Source organism: Mastigoproctus giganteus, chromosome 1, assembly GCF_048544385.1.
Source record: "Mastigoproctus giganteus isolate SK-2022 chromosome 1, ASM4854438v1, whole genome shotgun sequence".
Lineage (NCBI taxonomy): Eukaryota > Metazoa > Arthropoda > Arachnida > Uropygi > Thelyphonidae > Mastigoproctus > Mastigoproctus giganteus.
The window spans coordinates 206,547,768-206,571,816 of NC_143575.1; the positions used below are offsets into that span (position 1 = coordinate 206,547,768).

A 24,049-nucleotide genomic window follows, 5' to 3' on the forward strand; every position below is an offset into this window, starting at 1 on the left:
GGAGAACAATGCCAGCTCGAACATATATTGCCAAATCCCCAGGTTTCAAGGCTTCAAAAATAGAACTACACTCTTGCTTGGGGCTAATGCAGCAGGAGATTATAGATTAAAACCAGCTTGTGTACCATTCTCCTTTCTGGAAACCTCGTGCATTTAAGGGCATCAATAAAACCACCCTACCTGTGCATTTCCGATTGAATCACAGAGCATGGATAACAATATCTCTTTGAGGATTGGTTTAATTGCCACTTCATTCCCGGGTTGAAAAATATTGTAAAGACTACGTTCCTTTCAAGATTTTGCTGATATTAGATAATGCTCCTGGTCATCCCACGCATTTAGATGATTTCAATTTGAACGCGAGAGTCATATTTCTACCGCCAAACACTACTTCACTCATCCAATCTATGGATCAGAGCATTATTTCAAATTTAAAACAATACTATTTACACACAACATTTGCTCAGCCATTGTCTGCAGTAGACGATGAGAAAAATTTTACGTTTAATCTTACAATATTTACCATGTCATCTTAAACTTTAAGAAGGCCTGGGCAGAAATTACTAAAAGTTGTTTAAATGGCACATGGAAGAAAATATGCCCATGGCAATTAAAAGGCTACAAAGGATTTGAAAAAGACGAATCACATGAAGAGGTTATAGATAATGTTGTAAAGGTTGCAGAGCTACTTCAGTTGAAGGTCAATGCCAAAGACAGGGAGGAGTTAATAGAGGAAAAAGAGTAGGAATTTATCTAAAGAAGAACTTATTGACATACAGGCAGCGATTAGTGAAAGAAGAAAATGCTGACGAAGCTCAAGAGGAACCAAATGAGGAGCTGATCGAGACGCTTCATCACCAGAGAAATGGCAATGGCAAGGTTTGAGAAGATGGACCCTGAAAGCAAATGATTCTTAAAAGAGGTGTGAATGATATGATTGCTTGCTACAAATAAATCTAAGATGAAAAGTAAAAAGCCACCGTCCAGTCATCCATTAGTACGTTCTTTCATAAGGCTGAGCGGCCGACCCGTTCTAACTTATCACCTGAAGATGTCGATTCTGGCAACAATGCTCGAGAGGGTAAAACTTACTGACATTATGCCTGTCTCCTCTCTTTTTTTTATAATTTTTAAATTTTTTAAATCACATGCTTTTGTAATTTTTCCTGCTCATGAGATAAATTGAATACAATAAATAATTCTATTTACATGTTCATTGAACATTTTCTTTTTTGATTCAATCAATTCAGCAAGCACAGTTGTGAGTGCTATAACAAGCATGGGGGAAAGTTCGACTTACGTAGAGTTCAGCGGAACGTAACCCTTACGCAAGCTGGGGAGTGGCTGTGTGTGTATAAAATATAATTTATATACCTGCTTGAACTCTCAGGCTGATATGATACTTCATGATGTCCTGCAGATCTTTTTCTATCTTCCCAGTAAGGATCTGAATCTCTAGCACTACGACCTTCATATGGACGCTTCTGTGCACGACGCAAACCACCACGGCTGAAAATTAAATATCCAAATAAGTCATCACTATATATTAACTCAAGTTAAAATATCATATATCTTTTATCCAAAGGATATAAAAAAAATTATATCCAGGGCTGGATGGATGGATAGATATTAGGTTTTAATAGCACAAAAATTTTAAGGATTATTATGCACCTGAAAGAATCCAAATTTACAGGAAAATTGATATTTGGGTAATGCCTGATTGAAAACTTGTATATACATACAATGAGTGGACAGAAATCATGGGAACACCTACTTAGTAACAGGCAGACCCACCATTCGCCCAGTTAAGGGCAGTCACACAGCGAGGCATTGAGTCCACTAGTTCACAAAAGCGTTCCACGGGTATTTCCATCCATGCTTGCTGCACTGCTGTCCATAATTCCATTACATTCATTCCTGGGCAGAGGATCCAAAGCTCAAACAGACTTTTCCACAGCATGCCAAAGATGCTCCACAGGGCTCACGTCCGAGAACGGGGAAGCCATTTCACGGTGATAAAATCTGCAGAATGCTCTGTGAACCATGTTCTAGTCACCATGGCTCTGCGGGGAGGTGCAGTGTCCTGCTGGAAGTGTCTAGTGGGTGCATGATGACCATGAATGGCTGCAGATGGTCTGCAAGAGTGGATACAACCTGGACCTTTCACAGATGCATCTAGAAGTACCAGAGGTCCCAACGTGTGCCAATTGAGTATGCCCCACACCATTACCAACCGTCCAAATAGTTCCTTGTTGACACGATGGGTGCATACCTTCGTGCAGTTTCCGCCAGATATGCGCCCTCCCATCCGCTTGAAATAACTGGAAATGGGAGTTGTCTGACTAGGAGATCAGTCTCCAGTCATCCAGGGGCCAGTGCTGATGTTCTTTCTCCAAGTTGAGGCATAGCATCCTGCGTCATGGTGTTAGCAATGGAACTCTGCTGGGTCGGTAGCTCTGCCAGATGGTTTTGGTGGAGACGTTTCTGGCACTTCCCTCGATGAAGCCAGCAGTGATTTGTGCCACTGTTGCTCTCCGGTTTGCTGAAACAATGAAAGACAGAAGTCAATGGCCATTCAACCCCCACCTTTCTCCATCCATCAGTCCAAGATGAGATGTTATTCTGGAAATGGCTTATTCCCAATACACCCTTGATACCATCGGAAAGGGATAGTGCCATTTCTGTACCATCTCTGTGATTGAGTGATCTATGCGTCGGGCACCATCATCCCTCTTTCAAAGTCGGTTAACTCACGACATTTATCCATCACGACCTATATACCTGCCAACCTGTGGGCTTGTCCACATGCTAGAGCGGTGACAACACTGTGTTCCCCAGGGAACCCCGTGAATTCTGTGTCTTTCAGTGTATACACATGAATAAGAAAAAAGTAGTAGAAGGGCAAAAATGTGTCCTATTTCATACTTCTATACATATTGATGATAGCACATAAAAAATTAAAAACTGCTGACACTGCCATTGATGGAGAAAATCTGAGTGCATATGGCTGTTGGCTGGTTAAAAGCGACAAAATGTGCACTTCTAAAATTTGGATATACCGTTGAAGCATGCTTAATAGATGAAACAGTTTCACATTGCTTGCATGTAAGAGGGTTCTTGGTCATCAGCAAAAAAGAGTGTGCAAAACGACAGTCTTATGTGGAACCAAACAAGAACTCTATGATCCCCACGGAAACTAGACTGACATGGTTTGATTACAAGCTTAATCTGATAGGGTTTTTTTTCCCCTTGTCCATACCAGGAACTTGACACTGCAAAAAAATCTTATTACAGATAATTTGCATGTAGTCTGTACAGGAGACTGACAAGTCAAGATTATTCGTCAAGGCTGCTGATTTAGCAGCATTATCAGCCGCATTGTTTCCGATAATGCTGATGTGGCCGGGGATCAGCAGAATCGGATATCGAATCCACCTTCATAGAGAGAGCATAAAATATGCTGAACCTGGGACATGGTTGAAGAATTGTTGTATCTCGCCACTGATAGAACCTGGTGTGCACTCAAAGAATTGCTAAGTATAATAACCTGATCATGTTGGCAGGTTATGTGGTCCAAAAATAACTCTATCATGCAGCCGTGTGGTGTATATTCTGCATTTAGTGGGAATCTTTTGAACTATACTAGAGTCAGTAAAGACAGCTGCAGGTTCCAACACATGATTATGACTTCGAGCTATCTGTATACACAGGCAAGAAGTCAGAATGTTCGCCATGGTGTTGTGATTATAGCTGAAGGTAGATGGCAGGCAGTGTATCAGACTTCATCCAGTTCTTAAGGGAGAAGTCACATGCTGTAGTTTGAGCAACCTTATCTACCAAGAGGTCAAGCTTTGAGTAGCTCTTGGCCACAAATACCAAATGGACAGTTGGCAGTCCAATATGTTAAAGATTTTCTCATCATAGTTCAACAAAGGATGTCCACATGGGGTGGTCTGGGAAGCAGTGAAGGACCCTTTCTGCCAGATAAATATACCTGAGACCCATAATCTAATTTTGAATGTAAAAGTGCACAATACAGACAGAGTAAAGTGCATCAGTATTCACCCAAAGTAGAAGAGAGAGCAAGGAGAATGTTAAGCCCTCTCATGGACTTTGTATGTAGCTGAAAAACATGATGCAGAAATCTCAGCTTTTCTATCAAATAAAAGTCAAACATTTTGTCTCTGCTACTGCTGGAATGGTGCTTTCTTCAAGTCTTAATTCAGGATCAAGGTAAAGGTTACACTTGCAACAAAAATGGACACAAACAGCCTTCTCTGGTGAGAACCTGAAACCATTAGCCATGGCCCAGGAGTTAAGACAGTCAATGGCCAGTTGCAGTTGTCTCTCAATAACCCTCGTTGCATAATTGAGTAAATATGCTGAAGTCATCAACAGAGTGCATTGTTTACAGCTGGAGGAAGTTGTTTCCTAATGGAGGTTAATGGCAAAAAGCGTAACACTTAAGACAGATCCTTGTAGCATTCCTTCTCTTGACAAAAAGGCTGAGAAAGGGTGGCTACTACTCGAACTTGGAAAAGACAACAGGATAAGAAGTTTTTAATCAACACAGGAACACCAGTGTCCTCTTAGATGGAGGTTATAAAGATCTTTTAAAATACCAAATGTCCAAGTTGTCTTGTATGCTTTTTCCATTTCAAAGATTCCACCAACTGCTCTCTTGTTAGGAATAGATGTTTCCAGGCTAAGTGGCCCAAAGTGGACCTATTCATTCAAGGACCACAATGAAAGTGGGAGAGAAGGGCATTTGGTTCTAATTACCACAAAAGATTAGCTTTGACGATTCTCTTCAATACTTTACACAAACAATTAGCCACAGCAATAAGACGATAATGTTTTGGAGATTCTGGATCCTTTACTGGCTTAGCAAAAGTAAGAACAGTTATCTTGCAGCAGGTGTCTGTAAAGTGCTCTTCAAGGAAGATGTTGTATAAGAAGAGCAGAAGGTCAATGGATTTGTCCAGTCCAATGGCATTAGCCTTTGTAAGGCTGAGAACTGCTTTCAGTTTGTAGATAGTAAATGGCCCGTTATATGGGTAAATACCCTTGGTGCTTACCCATAAAATAAAATGAGTCTGAAATAGTACGTCGTGAAAATGTGACAAACAATCTTATTAAAAAAAAAAAAAAAAAAAACACACCTGGGTAATCAGCTAATACTTTAACATATTAATGTAAATAATATTAGTGGTTATGAATTGGTACAAAACAACTGATGCTATTACCATCAGCCAAATCTAAATGGAAAGCATTCAAAGAATTAATCATAGAAACTACTAGGCTTTTCATACCAAGAAATAAATACTGGTCAAGGTAAATGGATGGATATCAGAGAGCTAATGAGATTCGTGGCAGAGGAAAAAATTGTAGCAGGGATTAAGCAGCATCAGCGGCTAAGGCCATATTGCTCTGTATATACTGCCTGTAAATTGCATGTTGCGGTCAGTTTTCTGTTTGCTGGACGAAAATCTGAGTTTCTGGGAGAAAAAAATATGCTACCCTTCCCTGAGACCAACTAATTCAACACATTGTGAAAAAAGGCCCATAAAAATTCCTTACATCATCAATGGGAATCAAAATCAATATTTTCCACGAGGTGCGGGAGGACAGCAATTTGACAAGGGGCAAAGAGAAGAAATATGCATGGGATGCTTATAAATTATCAGGTAACAAAGAAGCTATGGTAGAAACTAGTCTGTAATCAGGTCACTAAAGAAGGCAGATTACAAGAAATCTATGGTAAAGGATGCAAAGAAAAGCAGCAAAGACTTCTTCCCTTACGTAAATACTAAAAGGAAAGAGAAGAATCAAATTGGTTCACTTAATATAGATGGTTTTCAACTGTTGATGATCCTGCTCGGGTTGCTGACACACATTGAATATTTTGCATCTACATTCACACTGAATTCTTTAGAGAAGTGGAGATCATAAGTTTATCAAACAGGGAGCTAAATGATTTTATAATAAGTGAGAAGAAAGTGGAAGAGAAATTGTTGTTAAAGTTAAACATAAAAAAAAGCACTATGATCCATAAACAAAGCAACTGGATGCAAAAATCAATTTTAATATTATATACTTGGATTTCAGGAAAAATTCTGATACTGTTGCACAAAAAAGGCTGCTGTACATTTGGAGCAGTGTGGCATTAAGGACAAGTTGCTACTATAGATAAAGCCATGCCTGCTCTTTGTTGACTAATATTATTAATGGAGTCCCGCAGGGTTCGGAGTTGGGCCTACTGTTGTTTTCTATATTTATCAACTATATTTATAATATAATGGGGATATAACTTCGCAACTGTGATGGCTTGTTGTATTACCTGGGTACCTGCCTGCCCACTGACGATGAAGTTGAACAGCTTCGAAACGATCGTCTGGGTTATTATTATTTGGTTTTTAGGAGCATTAGCAACTAAGGCCATATTGCTCCGGGATATGCGGTGGTCATTCCCTGACCTTTCCGCATCCTCCGTATTTGGTGGTGACGGGCTCGAACCCCGGTCTAATCAAGAAGCGTGTGCTACGCACTGCTGCTCCTTCCCACCTGGCTACGGAGGCGCCTGATCGTCTGGGTGGTGGTACCGCTGAAAATAAATAACAGTAGTCTTCTCTACTAGAGAAGCGTTATTTATTTGAAGTAATGCAATAGTAGCTATCTCGTTGTGAAGGCAACCACATTATGAGATACAATTAAAACGATGCCCTCTACGCTACATATGTAGTTCAAATATATGGGTTAACTATGGTGTATTTACACCGATACTATATATTTATCTACGTAATTGATGAAGCCATACCAGGCTTAATGTCAACGTTTGTAGATGATACAAAGGTTGGTAGGGAGGTTAATGACAGTATACCACTGCAACAGGATTCAAAAAATTTTAGGCAAATGGGCTAAGAAATGGCAACTGAAGTTTAACATTAACAAATGAGAGTACTGCATACAGTTGGCATGTAACTCCAGGTAACATGCCAACTGTATGGTTACCACACTCAATGTAGTGGAAAGTTTAACAAAGACCTGGGGGTAATGGGTAATTGTGCAGCCAGATACAAAGTCTCTGAATATAGACAGGCTACTGGAACAGCACATGGTGTTTTGTCAATGATATACAGGAATTTTGCTAACAGAGATAAGGTGTTTATCCCATTGTATAAGGCAATGGTCAGACCAAACCTCGAGTACTGTATACAGGTCTAGAGGCCTCACATTTCAGGAAAGGTGTAGAGCTTCTGAAACGAGTACAGAGAAGGGTAACAAGATTTGTGAGGGGAACAAAGGGGTGCTCTTATTAAGAGAGGCTTCAGTTCTGCAAATTGTGGCATCTGGAGAGTAGGCATCTGCAAGGGTATCTGACCATGTTTAAAGCTTTGAATGGACCGGACAAGATCAATGTTGATGGGATTTTATCCTTGCTCAGACTATGCACGTAAGGGAACAAATGCAAATTGTGGAAGGATAGTTGCAGAATAGATTATGCAAAGTTCGCTTTAGCCAGTAAGTGGCTGATTGATAAAATAAGTTCAAGGAAGAACTTATGGATAGGTGAAATCGAAAGTTCTTTTTAAAGAAAAAACTTCCTTATAAAGTGACACCTCTAATTACTTGTTGGGTAAAATTCTTCTATAATTTTTTTGTCTGATGCTGTATAAGCTTGTTTCTTGATTCATATTCCATTATTAATGCCTACAGCAGGATTTTTACAAATTTATAAACAATCCACAAATTTGAAAGTGCAGTCCACAACAGGAAGAGTTGAGAGCAATTAACCCTGCTGGCATATCATCTCCTACACAAGTTCTCAGCCTGAAGAAATCAGTCAGGTTTGCTGTTAGAAGCAGTTAGTTAGTATGCAGGATGGGTGAAGGGCGAGTCAGAAGTATTCCTCTCAAGGAGTAGATTTCTCAACAAGGTCAAGTCCATCAAATCAAAACAAGGACCGCTGAAACAGCCCCAGCTCTCAAGCATCTCTATAACAATGCAGAACATTTATTTATAACTCAACTCCTTGTTCTCTATTGAAATCTCCCCTTCACTGGTGGCATGCACACTGTGTGATTAAAAAGGGCAGGTTTCTCTTTACTTTTGAGATCATAATTAGTTGTATGTTATTGTCACTGCTTTCCCTTTTAATTATGTAGTTTTGTTAACTAATTAAGATAATTTAATTATTCAGCCGATGATATAAGGCAGGGAGCAGTCCTAACATAAATATCCAATTTTGAATTAATAAATCCAGCTGCTAACCCTAAAATGTACAGTTATATTTTCTGTTTAGATCAATGTCATTTTCTGCATGTGTTCAGGCAGGAAATGCCATTTTCAGTTCTATATTAAACACTGACACTGTATTAAACACTGTAAGGAAGAATGGCCCCTACAGTTTGCCAGTATGCACAAAAACATACTTTAGGGACATAAATAACGTATTTAAAATAGATTTGCACATTACTGCTTCTTTACATTCAAGCACCATGCTTATTAACTTTTACAGAGGTGAAATGTTGCCGAACAGTTCGGTAATTTGATTTCTTGTTTTGTTCAAAGATAATTCATTTCCAACCTGGCATACCATCTAATTTCTTTTTCTTTTTAGTCCGAGGTCATTGCCACGTTGACCAAGGTTTTTTGCAGCTCCAGTGAACACTAAGTTTTCATTTATATTTAGTTGTTTTATTGACTTTTAATTGTTATACTAAATTATTTTCTATAAATAGCTTTATAGTTCTAGCCAAGCTCCGTGGTTTATTTTTGAATTTAGGCAATTTCTTCAATGCAGCAGTCTAAAACAATGCGCAAAATGTGAAATGTTTGCAGATGTCTAGAACATGACATGATCAAGCCAAGGAAGATGCCTTTGTGTGTGCTAGGTGCAGAAACTGTGAAGAAATTAAGCACCAATCAGTGTTCTGATAGGTGTCTGAGAGTTTGAGGTGTACGGTAAACCATTTTTTTTTTGCTGATGCTGTATAAGCTTGCACCATATGCCTCAAATACTGCAAAATGCTAATTTATTTTATTTGTTTATTCTTTTGACTACAAACGAAAGGATCACCAAGTTAAATTCTTATGCATTAGTTGCAGACTGTTCCATGCCTTTTTCTTTGCAGGGCAAATGATTGATACAGCACACACGTGCACACGCACGCACACACACACACACCTTTTTATGTAATTATGAAATTCTTAATGAACACTGGCCACACATTTTGAGCAGTGGGAATACATTGAAGTTTATATCATCTTGAAGATCCAGCAACCCAGACATTGACCTGCTCTTTCCTTTTACGAAGAGAGCAAAAAACCCGCTATACTGCAATATGCTCGGTGATAACAGATACAATCAAAGATCAATAACAAGTCATAATTAATAAAATTCCACAGTTAATGCCTATACTGGATTTCAGTGTGTGTGTGTGTGAGAGAGAGAGAGAGAGAGAGAGAGAGAGAGAGAGAGAGAGAGAGAGAGAGAGAGGAGATTAATACAATCTTTCTTTAACAAAGTACAACCTCATTGCTACTTCTTATTCCTATGCAATTAGAGTGCACTGTAATACATTCAACGAGAGCACACAATTGTCTAAGCCAATGTTTCTCAACCTTTTCGTCATTGCAGCACACTTTGAAAGATGCTAAAATTTTGCGGCCCACTACAATCACCATTATACTCATATATATATATATATATATATTATAAATAAAATAAACAAAAATTATATTTACGGAGGGTTGATTCAGCCTTTTGATAACGATTTTGACAGTCCTTTAAAACTACGAAATTCCGTGCCACTGCCACCGGTTGTGTTCTATTTGTTTTCCCTGCTCGTGGACTATCGCACGGCGTCACTATTTCTATTGGAGTAAAGCCCGCTGAAAAACTGCCAAGTCGATCTTGTCCCATTCCTGCTGGCAGACTTTCACAAACCTTCAACAGTTCTGGGGCAGTGGTTTCCGAGAGCACTTTTCAAAAGTCCGAATGTGCAAAAATCCATGGTTGCAGTGTCAGGTGATTTAACAGTATAACTTCAAACGAATACCTGTCATCGCTTCCATTCTCCGCAAAAAAGTGCGAGTAGAACATGACGTGTGGTTGGACACCTTATCCTGGTGCACCCAGACCTTTTCATCGCCAGAACCGTACAACGTGGGTATTTCACGTTAAAACTTCAGTCTGGCAATACAGAGTTGACTTTCACGTTTTTAGCAACTCTGCGCAACTCAAATTTGCGTTATAACAAAAACCGGCTACAACCATAAAAAGTTGGCCAAAACGTTCCTCGCACTGATGCGCTCATGTTGGAAAGGCCTTGTCACCCTGTGGTCGGTAATAAATTGCCCGAATTTTGTTGCAGTAGGAGAGGTACACCCACGCTCCATCCAATGTTGCTATGAATTTCAACCTTTCAGGTGCCAGATATTTTTCTTAAGAGTTTTCGAGCATTGATCCGCCGCTCTGCAACGTGCCTTGCTCCTAGGTGGTGTACAGGGCTTTGTGCTTCTTCTCCAGTTGGAAATTTTCGTTGATTATGCGATAAACGGTTGACTGGGATGTTCCCACATGTGACTCTTTGGGCTTTTGGATTTTCACAGACAACGAGCGGCTGCACTTTTCGTACTGTCTCCCTCGTTCAACTTGCAGCTTCTTCGGTGTTTTCCGCCCTCTTGCAGCAGCTTCGCGGAATTTTCCTTTGCCATTCAAAACCTTATGGATACCAAACTTCGATACACTAAAAGTTTTCGACCTGCACCTATCTCATAACTGTACCCTTCTTCGGAAAGTGTGGTTATGTAACCTTCCAACCATGGGTCCAATTTCCGAGGCACGTTGACATTAAAACAACTTCTACAAATGATACACCTGTTCATAAGATTTGGGACTGTGCCTGCGGGAAATAAAAATTACATTGCTGCCATACGTCACAAGCAGGATTAATGTCAAAATCGTTATCAAAAGGTTGAATCAACCCTCTGTATACACACATGCACGCAAAGTGGAAGTTATTTCTGTTGGATATATTTAATAATACATTTATTATTTGTTTTAAATTCTTTAATGTTATTTTTTGAACATACATGAATTGCATGAAATTTAAAAGAAAATATGTAAAAAATTAACATAATTATATAAAAACAAACAAATATAGAATTATAACATTTTAATCAGTGAGATGGTTGAGTTTGATGGGAAGCAGTTTTTTAATACGAGGATTTATTATGGATAGGCTTACTCTCAGCTCCTCTATCGACTTAGGTTCTCTCTCTCTCTCTCTCTCTCTTTTTTTTTTTGTTTAATCTCATTTAAAGCAGAAAACACTGCTTTGCACTAGTAGGAAATGGAAAATGGTAATAAAATTCTAATTGCCTTTTTTGGAAATTTGTGGATATTCATTATTTTGATCTAACATTTGCTAATATTAGCACTATTAAAGTGAATTTCCAGTGACAGGTCAATATGGATCTCAGCCAATTATTCCTCTTACAAATTAAGTTCTAGCATTGGAATGTTTCTTCTTGCAAGTGGGTCTTTCACCCACAAATATATTTTGGTTTCAAAGGATGGGAAGTAAAGCTCAATTTTTGTCATTAACAGCTCTAATGTTTCACTTATTACATTCATTATTTTAGTATAATTCGTTTTGGCAGTCAAGGGAAACATTTCTAAATTTTTTCATTTACGTATTTTTTCCATACACAGTAAACCCGTGCTATTTGCGGGGGTTACATTCCTGAGAAATGCAGTGAATACTGAGTTATGGCTCCCATAGTAATAAAAGGGGTTCCATTCCAAAGTATGAAATATATAAGAAAAACTAGTCTAAAATTTTGTCTATGTATGTATTATATGTACCTTCATAATATGACTATGTACATAGACAGCACAGTGAAATGCAAGCATATGGCATCGAAATGAAAATAAGAAACAATTTAATATTAAATGTAATATTTATTAGAAGTTTCAAACAAATCTTTCAAACCAGCACCTTTGCTAGCTAAAAAACTTATCCCGCCAGTGCTATCACCAGTTTCGCTAAAGTGTTGATAAAGGAGTTTTGCCTTTTCGCGAATGATGAGTGAGCTTAATGGAATTTTATTTTGAATTCGGTTTTCTATCCACAGATTTAAAGCCTTTTCCATTTTTTCTAATTTAACATCAGTTACAGAGCAAATATTTGAAACAATTAGCGTGTTTTCGCGGACACTACGACGGATTTTTCCTTCCGATTTCTTGATTGATTGTAACCGTTGACTCATTGATTTTATAATGTTTTGCCACTGAGGAGACACTTTCACCATTAGAAATTGTCTAATAAAAGAATTTTATTTGCTAATGTCATCACCTTCTTTGATATTTTCACATTCACATTCCCTTGTTATTCGTAGCCATATTTTTGTACGGGTTAGAAAGAACTTGTCCAAATAAAGTCACTTTCTTCCGTTAACACACTCAAAAAAGTCTGTTTTACACTGCAAAAAGGTAGATTTATCACTTTCGTAAGCATATCAATTTATAAATTGATAAATTTATTCAGTTTATAAGCATATAAATTAAAAGCAAACAACGAAACCTTCCATGACAAACGCATAACACATACTAAACAAGGATTAGAGAGAAACATGCACGCTCGCGATTTTGTCACCCCTCTCCCCCCCCACACACCAAGTGCTGTTTTGACCGGGAAAGATCATTTTAGCCACGCCCATGTATTTTTATGGCAGAAAATGTTCACGGCGCTTTAAAATTCACATTTTTTTAGGTTTCATTTTATATTAAATCAGCGACCGCGAATATGCAAAAAGCGGGGGTTTACTGTACTCAATTTTTCCTCTGAGCCTTGCATACTGATATTTAATTTATTTAACTACACGAATAAATCTGCTAGAAAAGCTAATTTTCAGCACCAAATTTTATCACTTATATAAGCACAAAATTTTGATTGCTCCACTGAAAGAAATATGATCATTTCCTTATGCAACTCATACATACAGATAAGTACATTTCCTTTTGATAGCCATTAAACCTCAGTAAGCATTAAAAATGGCCAGTCTCCAGTGCCTCTCATAATTTTCCAAAAATACATATTTTTTGTGGTCTAGTTTTGACATAATTGACCATTTTAACCGTTTGATCAAATACAAGTTTTAAATCGGGTATGACTGTCTTTGCTACGAGAACGTCTCTGTCTAAAACAGTGTTGCAATAATATTTGCATTATGTTGTTTTACTAAGTTTACAAATCCTTTTAGTGCTCCTCTCATTGCGGGAGCACCTTCAGTACAAATGCTAACACATGACTTCCATAATATGCCACACTTTTGTAAATAATTATTCATTACAGTAATACCCCGAAGTTACGCGATAGGTGGGTCCGACGAAAATCGCTTAAGTCAAATTTGCGTAAGTCGGGGTACAACTTTACATACAAATACATAAGTTTTGTTTAATTGGGACGAAGGACTAACAAAAACACTAAATATTTAATAAAATTGCAGTTATTTTTACATATTAATACAAAATATGTATTAAAAAAATAAATGAGTTACGTAAAAAAGTTATTTCGATGTCGTCAAATTTGACGTTATTTCGTCAAATTCTTCTGACGACACAGCGCCTTCTTTTTTTCACGCAGAATTTCTTCGTAGCAAGTTAATTTTTGTATTCCTTGCTTTGTAGCTATAACGCGTTCTTCGTTGGAGTCTGTGTTCTAAAATTTCTAAGCCTTTTCAATTGAGCTGAGACCTGTCAAACTTGCAATTGTCATGTGCTTTTCTGGTGGAACTGGGTCTGAAGTGTCGGATACTTCAGTGATGTTTTGCTCACGAATCTCATTCATTGTCAGCTCCTGACTATGTGAATCCAACAGCTCGTTGACATCATCACCATTGACTTCCAAATCTAATTGCCTGGCAAGATTAACAACTTCTATCACATGAGCGACATGATCAGTTTCTGGCATTGTTTTCGCCTTGTTTTTGAAAAAAAAATGAACAAAGTTTCTTCCAGAGACCATTCAATGTTTTTTTTGTGAATTTCATCCCAAGATTCAATGATTCTTACGGCATCTAAAACATTGAATTGTTTCCAAAAGTCTTTAACAGATATCTCACTATTTTGTCTCATAGCTTCATTCAGACGTGCAAACGAACGCCTCGTGTAGTAAGCCTTGAATGTTTTGATGACTACCTGGTCCATCGGTTGAAGCAAGCTGGTTATGTTTGGAGGCAAAAACACAACTTTCACACGTGGGTCGAAATTAATTAGGGTGGCAGGAGGGTGACCGGGTGCATTGTCAATAAGAAGCATCACTTTAAATGGAATCTGTTTAGACTTGCAATAAAGTTCGACTTTGGGTATGAAGTGGTGACCAAACCAGTCCTCAAAATCGGAAGCTCTCACCCAAGCTTTATGATTTGACTTCCAAATCACTGGTAAGCTAATTTTAGATATACACCAAACGAAAAAATGAAGAACCGCGTAACTCCGAGTTCACGTAAGTCGGGGTATTACTGTACTTCGAAAATATCTTGGCTGGTTGTTCTTTCAGCAAGTTCTGAAACAACAACAATAAAAAAAAAAAAAAAAAAAGATTAATAATTGTGTCCTTTTTGATAAACCTGACAAATGCTATCAACTGGGCTTTACCGCTAATATCTGTAGAATTATCTACTGTACTTGCAGTGCAAACAAGCACCCAAAATTAATGTTGAACTACTTGTTCTTCAATATCATCGGACATTTCGTTTATATGCCTGCTAATTCTGCTGTTCGAAAGTGGTACTGTCATTTTCCCCCCCAGCTTCCTCTCCCAAAATACTTTTCACGAATACCCAACATGCTGATAAAATCAGACTGTGCAACCAAGTGAGTTTTTTTTTTTTTTTTTTTTTTTTTTTTTGTCATCAGTTTGGCTACTAAATAGCTGGCTTCTTGATCTTTATCAGATATTTTAGCCATACTATAAAATTCTATATGTTGTCTAATGGAGGCCTGCAGTCTTTTAAAATACTCCACAGTTTTCGGCAATAAATTCTCGTGTTTTGTAGAAAAATGACGCTGCAATTTACTCGACACCATTGATTCATTCGACAATTTTAAATCACAAAGGTTGAAGGCAATCTTGGGTACCAGTATAAGGAAATCCCATCGCCAAATAATCATCATATTTATGATGACATATTTTCTTCTTTTTTGATGTTGGTGGTTCGTTTTTGTTTGTCATTTTCTCCAACTCGTTATCAAGTTGCCTCTTCTGATTTCCTTTCACTAAAAATTAATCCATTTCTAACCATTTCTAAAAAAATTAAAATTTACTTCTAGAATGTACTCATACGGTTAATTGAAAATACCTGTTCTATACAAATTAACTGAATGACGTTTTAGAGATATAAAAGCACAAAGGAAATTTCTTACTATGCTGCTTATAAGTTGCACTTATACAACTACAGGGTGCCTGGGAGAGTTTCTCAAATGATAAGAATGGCAGTTGGACAGACTAGACTTTGGGACCTCCATAATTTTTTTACACTATGTCATAAGAATGGCTGAATAAAGGTGAACAGATCTACTACTAGGAATCAAAAGGTGAATAAAGAAATAAGGTGAACAGATCTAGTACTAGGAATCAAAACGTGGCATCACATTGACCACTGGAAGGGGCTGGGATCGGTGCAGCATAAATAAACAATTTTTTTATTTGAATATCATAAAACCTGGATTTATTAATTTTTTTTTTTTGCATTTTCTGCAGCACACCTGAAGCATACTCAAGGCACACTGTGCCGCAGCACACAGGTTAAGAAACACCGGTCTAAGCTTTCATTAATTCACTTACATAAGATAGTTTTAGAAATTGTTACCCTTCAATGACATTGGCATAAGATGGAACAATCTATAAAACCAATGAAAAAATCTATTTATATTACCTTATCTGTTGCCTTCTTCTTAGCTCCTCCTTCTCACGCTCTAAATGTTCTCTCTCCATTCTCTGCTTTTCTCTTTCCATTCTTAGAACTTCAGCACGTTCCCGCTCAAGTTTCTCTCTCTCAATCCTAGTTTTAAAAGCTGAATTTTAGCTCACTATACTGGACTGATACATATTAACATAAAGATTAAAATAGCTAAACAGACAAGAATTAAGCAGTGTTTCAGTCAAGATTTAATGTTAAACGTTTAACAACAGGTGACAAAAGCAGCAAGATCCAAAAATTCAGGAACATACATATTTACAGGTAAGCTCCGGTACTTTGAAATCAGAAAAGGAAGGTTTGCACTTTGTAGTTTACGCTAATATGAAATTAATGTCACATGGTGAGAAAATCAATGTTGCATACCATATTGAGTGCATAAAACATTTGTAACACCAAGTATTGTGATGAAAAGAAGAACAACAAAAAGTATTCTTTTATTTTCTGGACTTCATATATCTTAAGTTACGATACGTATATTTACATATTTGATCTTTTAATAGTTTTTTTATTAATTTAATATCAATGTTTTTAAATAAGTAGCATTAATGACTTGGTTGGAATTTATTGGACCACTTACTGTTACTGGCTAGGGACAGTTTCTATTTGTATTGTGTAACATGATTGTGTTTTTGTTGCTCAGTTAGGTTAAAGTGGTGTTTCAATTCACTCTGATAGTCCCCTGGGGCAATTTTTACCTTGTACACCCTGAAACTTGCAATAGCTGGAGCCAGAACTGTTGGATGCAGTAGAAAATATAGAAATAATCAGTTTATTTCAGGGTAGCAATTTTAAACCAAACATTAAAAATTAACAGGAACATTAAGAGAATGTATGGGAAAGAACATTAGGTCACTTTAAATTTAGTGAATAAGATGTGATAGCCAATTTGTGTAAGTTGGCATGGTGCACTACAGTCAGCTTCCGGAAATCACGGAACAAAAAAGATTGAGTAGCCAATTAAACAAATACAAGACTCCATTACTTCTCATATGTTTTGTACATCCCAGAGTACTGATTTTGGCACTCCCTCAATATATACTAAGTTGATATTAGATAGTATGAATCAGAGCTGTAATACTCAATATGTTCTACGTTGATAATAATATTAGTAAATTAATAAGAGGAGTTTACCTCAATATAGTACGTGGAACACTTCCGTATGATACCCTCCAGAAATTAAAACGGAAAAAACGAAAAAATCGACAACTTACCAGTACATTAAAGTAAAATATAAATAATTAAAGTAAAATATAAATAATTAAATAATCAATTTAACACAATTCAAAATCAATTCAAAACAATTAAAATTCAAATTAACGCAATTAAAATTCAAATTAACGAAAATATTCAAAACGATTTTCCTTCCTGGAGGAAGGAAAATCGTTTTGAATATTTTCGTTAATTTGAATTTTAATTGTGTTAATTTGAATTTTAATTGTTTTGAATCAATTTGAATTAAAAATTTGAATCAAAATCAATTCAAAACAATTAAAATTCAAATTAACGCAATTAAAATTCAAATTAACGAAAATATTCAAAACGATTTTCCTTCCTCCAGGAAGGAAAATCGTTTTGAATATTTTCGTTAGATTCTTTTAATTGCGTTAATTTGAATTTTAATTGTTTTGAATTGATTTTGAATTGTGTTAAATTGATTATTTAATTATTTATATTTTAACTTTAATTATTTATATTTTACTTTAATGTACCGGTAAGTTGTCGATTTTTTCGTTTTTTCCGTTTTAATTTCTGGAGGGTATCATACGGAAGTGTTCCACGTACTATATTGAGGTAAACTCCTCTTATTAATTTACTAATAACTAAGTTGATATACACAACAAGAAGTGAAATGAAGAATTGGTTCTGGTCCACAGGTGGACAAGTCAATTCATTACACTGTTATGCAATAACAGTGTAAGCAAACCCTTCAGTTAGATTAAGGTTCATTTTCCGCCATGAATATTAATAGAATAACAGATATTTATAAAATAAAATGATTTTATATAAGGTAACAGTTCCTGAGCTAAATCAACCACAGATATGTAGAAAAAAGATAAACAGTGGTGTATTAACCTTTGAGTTGCAAAAGGATTTTATAACTGAGAGAGAGAGATTCCTCTAATCAGTTTCTCAGAAAATTATGGAGGCACTGAATGCAATGGGTTTGGTGTGGTAAGAGAAGCCTGATGGAGATTGTCAATTCAAGATGCAACAGAGTGCAATAAATTCCACCTAAGTCATTAATGTTACTTATTTAATAATACTGATATTAAGTTAATAAAAAAAAAATTTAAAAGATCAAACATGTAAATATACCCATAGTAACTTAAGATATATGAAGTTCAGAAAACAAAAAAATGCTTTTTTTTTGTTGTTTTATTTTCATCGTAATACTTGGTGTTACAAATGTTTTATGCACTCAACATGGTATACATTACTTTTCTCACTATTTGGACAAGAGGTACGTTTTCTACTATTCAAATCTTCTAAATATATTGAGTTTGGATTTATTAACAATTGTTGCAAGCTTCAGTGTAGACAGAAAACAAATGATTCTGATGTGTTATGTTGCATATGCATCTCTTATCCAGAACACACTTTTTTTTGGAAAACTGCAGTTTGGAAATGTTTAGGATGAAATGGGAATGAATAATTTCATTCCTAAAATAAAATTTCAGTAACATGACCTGAACAAGTGTAAGGAGATTTAAAACGAGAAAGAGGTAACTAAAAAATGAAGTTTGTCTTACTTGATATTGCTATAATGGAAGACATAAGACTGAGATGGAAGCAATAAACAAGTTGTGAATTGATGCAACTAGGGAGCAGCTAATATTAAATGTTTGGTGTAGTGGTTCTGTACTTCCAGAAAACAATGTGACAACAAAGTGCAAATTTCACAATACCACTTTTAAAATTATGCCAACTGACTTCTTCACAGAAATTGAAGATGGGCCCCTTACGCTGTATTTCACCCTTCACATTTTTAAAAGTGGAAGCCAAAACACCTGTTACTATGCAACTAGAGCAAGGCTTTTGTCATGTGAGTGTTGTAGTTATGGGTATTGCATCATGCAAAACTAGTCACTGATTGCAATAAACACACACACACACACACACACACACACACACACACACACACACACACACACACACACACACACACACACACACACACACACTTTTCTAAGTGAAAACCTTGGCAGAATTTCATAAGCAGCCAGAGATACCATTTATGAAGTACTGCCAGGAAATGTAAAGTCTTTAGTAACAAATTCCTTTACTATGTGGAGTTTAAACATTTCATTTATTTAAATGCTTTACACTTAAAACCTGTCATTTGAAATGTTCACAGTGAAAACTGATTTAAATTCTACTGAAATGTAAGAAATATTTGATCTTATCATGATAACCATCATAACACCAAAAGAAAGGGGGGGGGGGGGAAATCACACTGCATATAACGAAAAAATGAGATAAGGCTGGGACAACAACTACAGCAAAACAAAAATCACATCTTAATTAGAAACTGCACACGCCAAAGAAAACTTGGGGCTTTAAAGTAGAACTGTTTTTAACCTATTACACTAGCCAGCAAAAAATATTTTTTGTCATAGAATGAAAGAAATAAATGCACTAACTCCGAAAATCACCATAAAGAGTATAACGTCTACATCAAAAGATGTACCAATGTTTAATGTCAAAATAAAGGGATATATACATATAATTCAAGTTTGTAATACGAGTGTAAAAAAAAAAATATCATACATTCTATTAATGTTTGGAGGAGGGATTTACAAACCCTGAGAACACTGTTGCACCGGAATTTGAACTGATGAACCATAAGGTAGAAGTCTGTTTATCACAAGAAAACAGAGGCCAGAATCAATTGCTAAAATTAAGAGAATTAGCTTATATCTGTTAAAATAAATTAGTATGTCATACATTACTGGCTAGTTTATGCGAAATTGGCATATTTTGGTAAAAGCTAACTCCCTCTATATTTAATAACTGTGATGTGAAACTATCATGGTGATTTTCAAAATCTACACATAAAAATTGGTTAAAAACAACTAGGTTCTTGGAGGTAAAATCGTGTTGGCTAGTGTTATTAGCAGACCAAGTTTAAAATCTTTCCTATGCTGAAAGTTAGCTATCCTCCAGGATGGTTTTTCTTTTACATTTAATGGAGAATACAAGAATTGTGTGCATCTTAAAAGAAGAACCAACCGGCAACATTCACCTGTGCAGTGAGTGATGAAAGGGCTTGGAGCTTAATTATAATGAATAAACACACACACACCTCACAAATTTTAGAGTACATATTCAGAATCCCTATGGGAGATTGACATCATTGAAACTGGAATGGACTCACTCCATTCCAGTTTCAATAATATCTATCCTTGGAGCTGTAGTAGATGCTACTGCTCTAAGAATATACGTCTGACCCCCTCTCACAGGGAGTTGCTTGTGGAATACTCAAGTCTGCATTTTGAGATTCGTTTAGACAATAAATTAAATGTATAAAATATTAATGAACAAAAATCTATTACCTCAATCTAGTTCGTTCTCTTTCTAGACGAAATGCTTCTTCTTTTTGTTTCCTTTCAATTTCTCTCTGCCTATAGAAATCTTGAGTTCTTCGCCTCTCGGCCTCTCTCATTTCACGTTCTTTCTGTCTTTGTCTCTGTCTTAAGTGTTCTTCCTGCAGAATATTAAAGGAGAATAATGGGACTGGATAGATTATAGACAATACAAGAATAATCAATTAGCAACTAATACAAGTGATGTACTGAATCACACTACCAAATGAGTAACACGAGTTTAATAACCTGCCAAAACACATAAGAGGAGATAGAAACACCTTCATGGTTACACTCTCTTATTTTTGTAATTGGCCATAGTTTAAATTTACAGCATCTAGCACATATCAAGTCTTGTAACATTTCAAACCATAAAATATTAACTTGCATTCTCTTTGACCCATCCCAGAGTGAGGTTCCTGAAATTAAACATCAAGTAGTACTAAATTTTGAAACACAAACTTCCTAATGGATGAAATTTGAGCTCACCCAGCATTTATTAAAGAATAATCATTTTTCAATGCTAACATGTGCAGAAATAAAATTCTTCCTCACTGCACAGGACAGAATCTACTGTTTTTGTTTTAAACTCTCCACAACTTTCTAGTAGAAATGCCTAAGTTAGAATCATTCTTCTGGTTGTTTGCCATGTATGACAGGAATCATGTGTCCAAGAAAGTGGAAGATTTGAAGTGTTCTAGGAGTAACAGCATCATATCCATGTAATGACCTCAATATGTAAATGAGGTACATCAGATTGAAAGTGACCATCGGGTTTTCAAATGTTGGCATAACATTTAAAAGAAACAAGCAAATTGCCTTATTCGAGCCAAAAGAGAGGAACACAAAACAGACCTTAAGCACAAATGAGGATAACATACCTAAAATGTTTAGGATTGGTTTCAATTAAAATTTGCAATTCAACCCTTTCTTGGGCAGTTCATTAATTTACCTTCTTTTAGACCTTTTTGATCATGAATGGATTTGGATGAGTCAGTGATCACTTGTACTTTTTAATTTGGTAACTCTGAAGCGATTATATGGCATTTCTCACCACTGATTTATCAATCGAGATGCATATTTAGCCAAAGAGCCAACACACACGTCCACAAGATTCAAAAGGTTTCAGTAGCATGCATCCACTAAAATTTTTTATAAGTTACAATTCCTTTTAGCACATCTCCCTATATAGTAAAGAATGTCTAGTAAGTAATCATCCACTTTTACAGAAAGGGCATGCTGTTCCCTTTTCATACACAAATTAATAAGATCACAAAGACAGCCTATTACCACCAGATGCCTAATCATTTGGTGATAATCTTTTTGCATTTCTCTGCTAGTTCACTATAAGGAAACATATTTCTCAATGTGCCTACATGATCAACAACTCAGAGAAAGATGTTCTATGACAATAGATGCAAATAAATATTCAGCACATATGACATCACTAGGAACTGGCACATTTTCTATGCATTGCAGTCCTTATAGTAATTTGTTAGCAAATGTTAAATTTAATTTTGTTTCCTGCTTGAAAGTGAAACGTAAAATCTTGTCTTATGAAGTTTTACATTGCATTTCTTTGGCATCTTACTGAAAGAGATTGTTAATTTTTTTTTTTTTTTTTTTTTTTACGTAAACCCCAAACACGAGAGGTATTAGAACCTATAGTACTTAATACCGTGCTTGGGTTGGAGGTTCAGAAGACGAAAGAAGATATTTATTGACATTGGACTTGAACCTCTGTACACTGTAATTTTCAGGAAATACAAAGGGTACTAGGAAAGTTTTGCAATATGACGCAACAATGAATCACAGGAAGCTGCTTGTTGCTGCATGTTGAGACATGTTCATACGTGCATAGTAGCCGCCGTGCCAAGTCGATGGGCTCAGTTATTCATTAGTAGTGAGAGTGTAAAGTGCTTGCGATGGCATCGTGGTCACGAAATGAGATAAGGACAGTTTTGCGGTATAATTTCGTGCTTGGTTTAACCATAGACCAGTGCTTAGAAGAAATGACTCTTGCACTAGATGATGATTGTCCACATCGTACAACGATATTCAGGTGGTATAGAGAATTCCAAAGGGGAAATTTCACTCTGGAGGATTCTGAGAGGCCTGGAAGGCCACGAACGTCAGTTACGGAGGGAAACGTTACTGCTGTGAGGAAAATGCTTGACGAAAACAGGCGAGTGACCTACCAACAGATAGAGGATACTTTGGGCCTAAATGCACCAGCAATTTGTTCGATTCTGCAAGATCATTTGCACGTGAAGAAACTTTGTTCTCTCTGGGTGCCGCATCAACTGACTGAAGAGCAGATGACACGACGTGTGACTTGGTGCCGGGAGATGTTTAAAAAGTTTGATAAGGGACAATCTCGGTATGTGAACAACATCGTGACAGGTGACGAGACTTGGCTGTACTATTACGATCTGCCGACCAAGGCTCAAAGCAAAGTTTGGGTCTTTGATGATGACGACACACCCGTAATTGTCAGAAAATCCCGATCTGTAAAGAAGAAAATGATAGCTGTATTTTTCAAATCGAGTGGAATTGTGGAACGTGTCGTTTTGGACACGCAGAAGACAGTCACAGCTAAGTGGTATACTGAACAATGCCTGCCTAAAGTCATTGGATCTATGAAGAACCTGCGGCCAAAGTCAAGAATGGACACCTGGTACCTCCATCACGATAATGCTCCAGCTCACCGCGCCAAAGCCTGCACCGAATATTTGACCACGACAGGACTGAAACTTCTCGAGCACCCTCCCTACAGTCCAGACCTTGCTCCCTGCGACTTTGCACTGTTCCCGCATGTGAAAATGAAGCTAAAAGGGAGGAGGTTTTCCAGTGATGAGGACCTTCTACGGGCTTGGGACAACGAGTGTGCTTTACTCCCTAGTGAAACTTGGCAGAACTGGTTTAAAGATTGGTTTCGGAGGATGGAGAGGTGTATTGAATGTAGAGGAAATTACTTTGAAAAAATTAAATAAACAAAGCTGTATTGCAAAACTTTCCTAGTACCCTTTGTAGTATGAAGGAAGGTTGTTCCAGAAAACAGCAGTTGAATGAATAAACAAGGAAGATGAAAAGTTGGTTCTGTGAGTTTGAAGTTGGACAGCAAATGGATGTTGGCTGGTGGCTGCACATGTTCGGACTGTTTTGAAAGAGAGCGGGAATTATAGAAGCTAATTCAGAAGAACAGTGCCCATGGACGTATCTTTAGAAGAGGCATGCAGCAGAAACGGTACATCTATGAGACAGCGAGTGGAGAGACTGTTCGAGATGAATCATTATTTAACCGATTCTATCTGAATAGAATCAAGAAGCCCGAGCAAGGTTTTGGGGGCACCACCCCAGATGTGGGAACAATATTCCATGGTAGGGTGGATTTGCGATTTATACAGAGTGATCAGCTGTTTGGAAGAAAAGTAAAGCCAAGAGCGAAAGAGAAAACCAAGTTTTTTGGATGCAGA

General features: G+C 36.8%; 1 protein-coding gene across 2 annotated transcripts in view; it reads right to left on the reverse strand.

Annotated features, from left to right (window-relative positions):
• Nucleotides 1-24,049, reverse strand: part of LOC150091473 (uncharacterized) — a 189,736-nt gene that overhangs the window by 15,250 nt on the left and 150,437 nt on the right. The window contains exons 13-15 of one of the 2 annotated variants that reach the window (XM_090375749.1): nt 20,544-20,695; nt 15,946-16,071; nt 1,375-1,509 (exon numbers count right to left, since the gene is read on the reverse strand). In XM_090375749.1, the coding sequence (XP_090231875.1) occupies nt 1,375-1,509; nt 15,946-16,071; nt 20,544-20,695 (413 nt within the window). The remainder of the gene's footprint in view (nt 1-1,374; nt 1,510-15,945; nt 16,072-20,543; nt 20,696-24,049) is intronic. The other variant, XM_090375758.1, reaches the window with a different exon arrangement.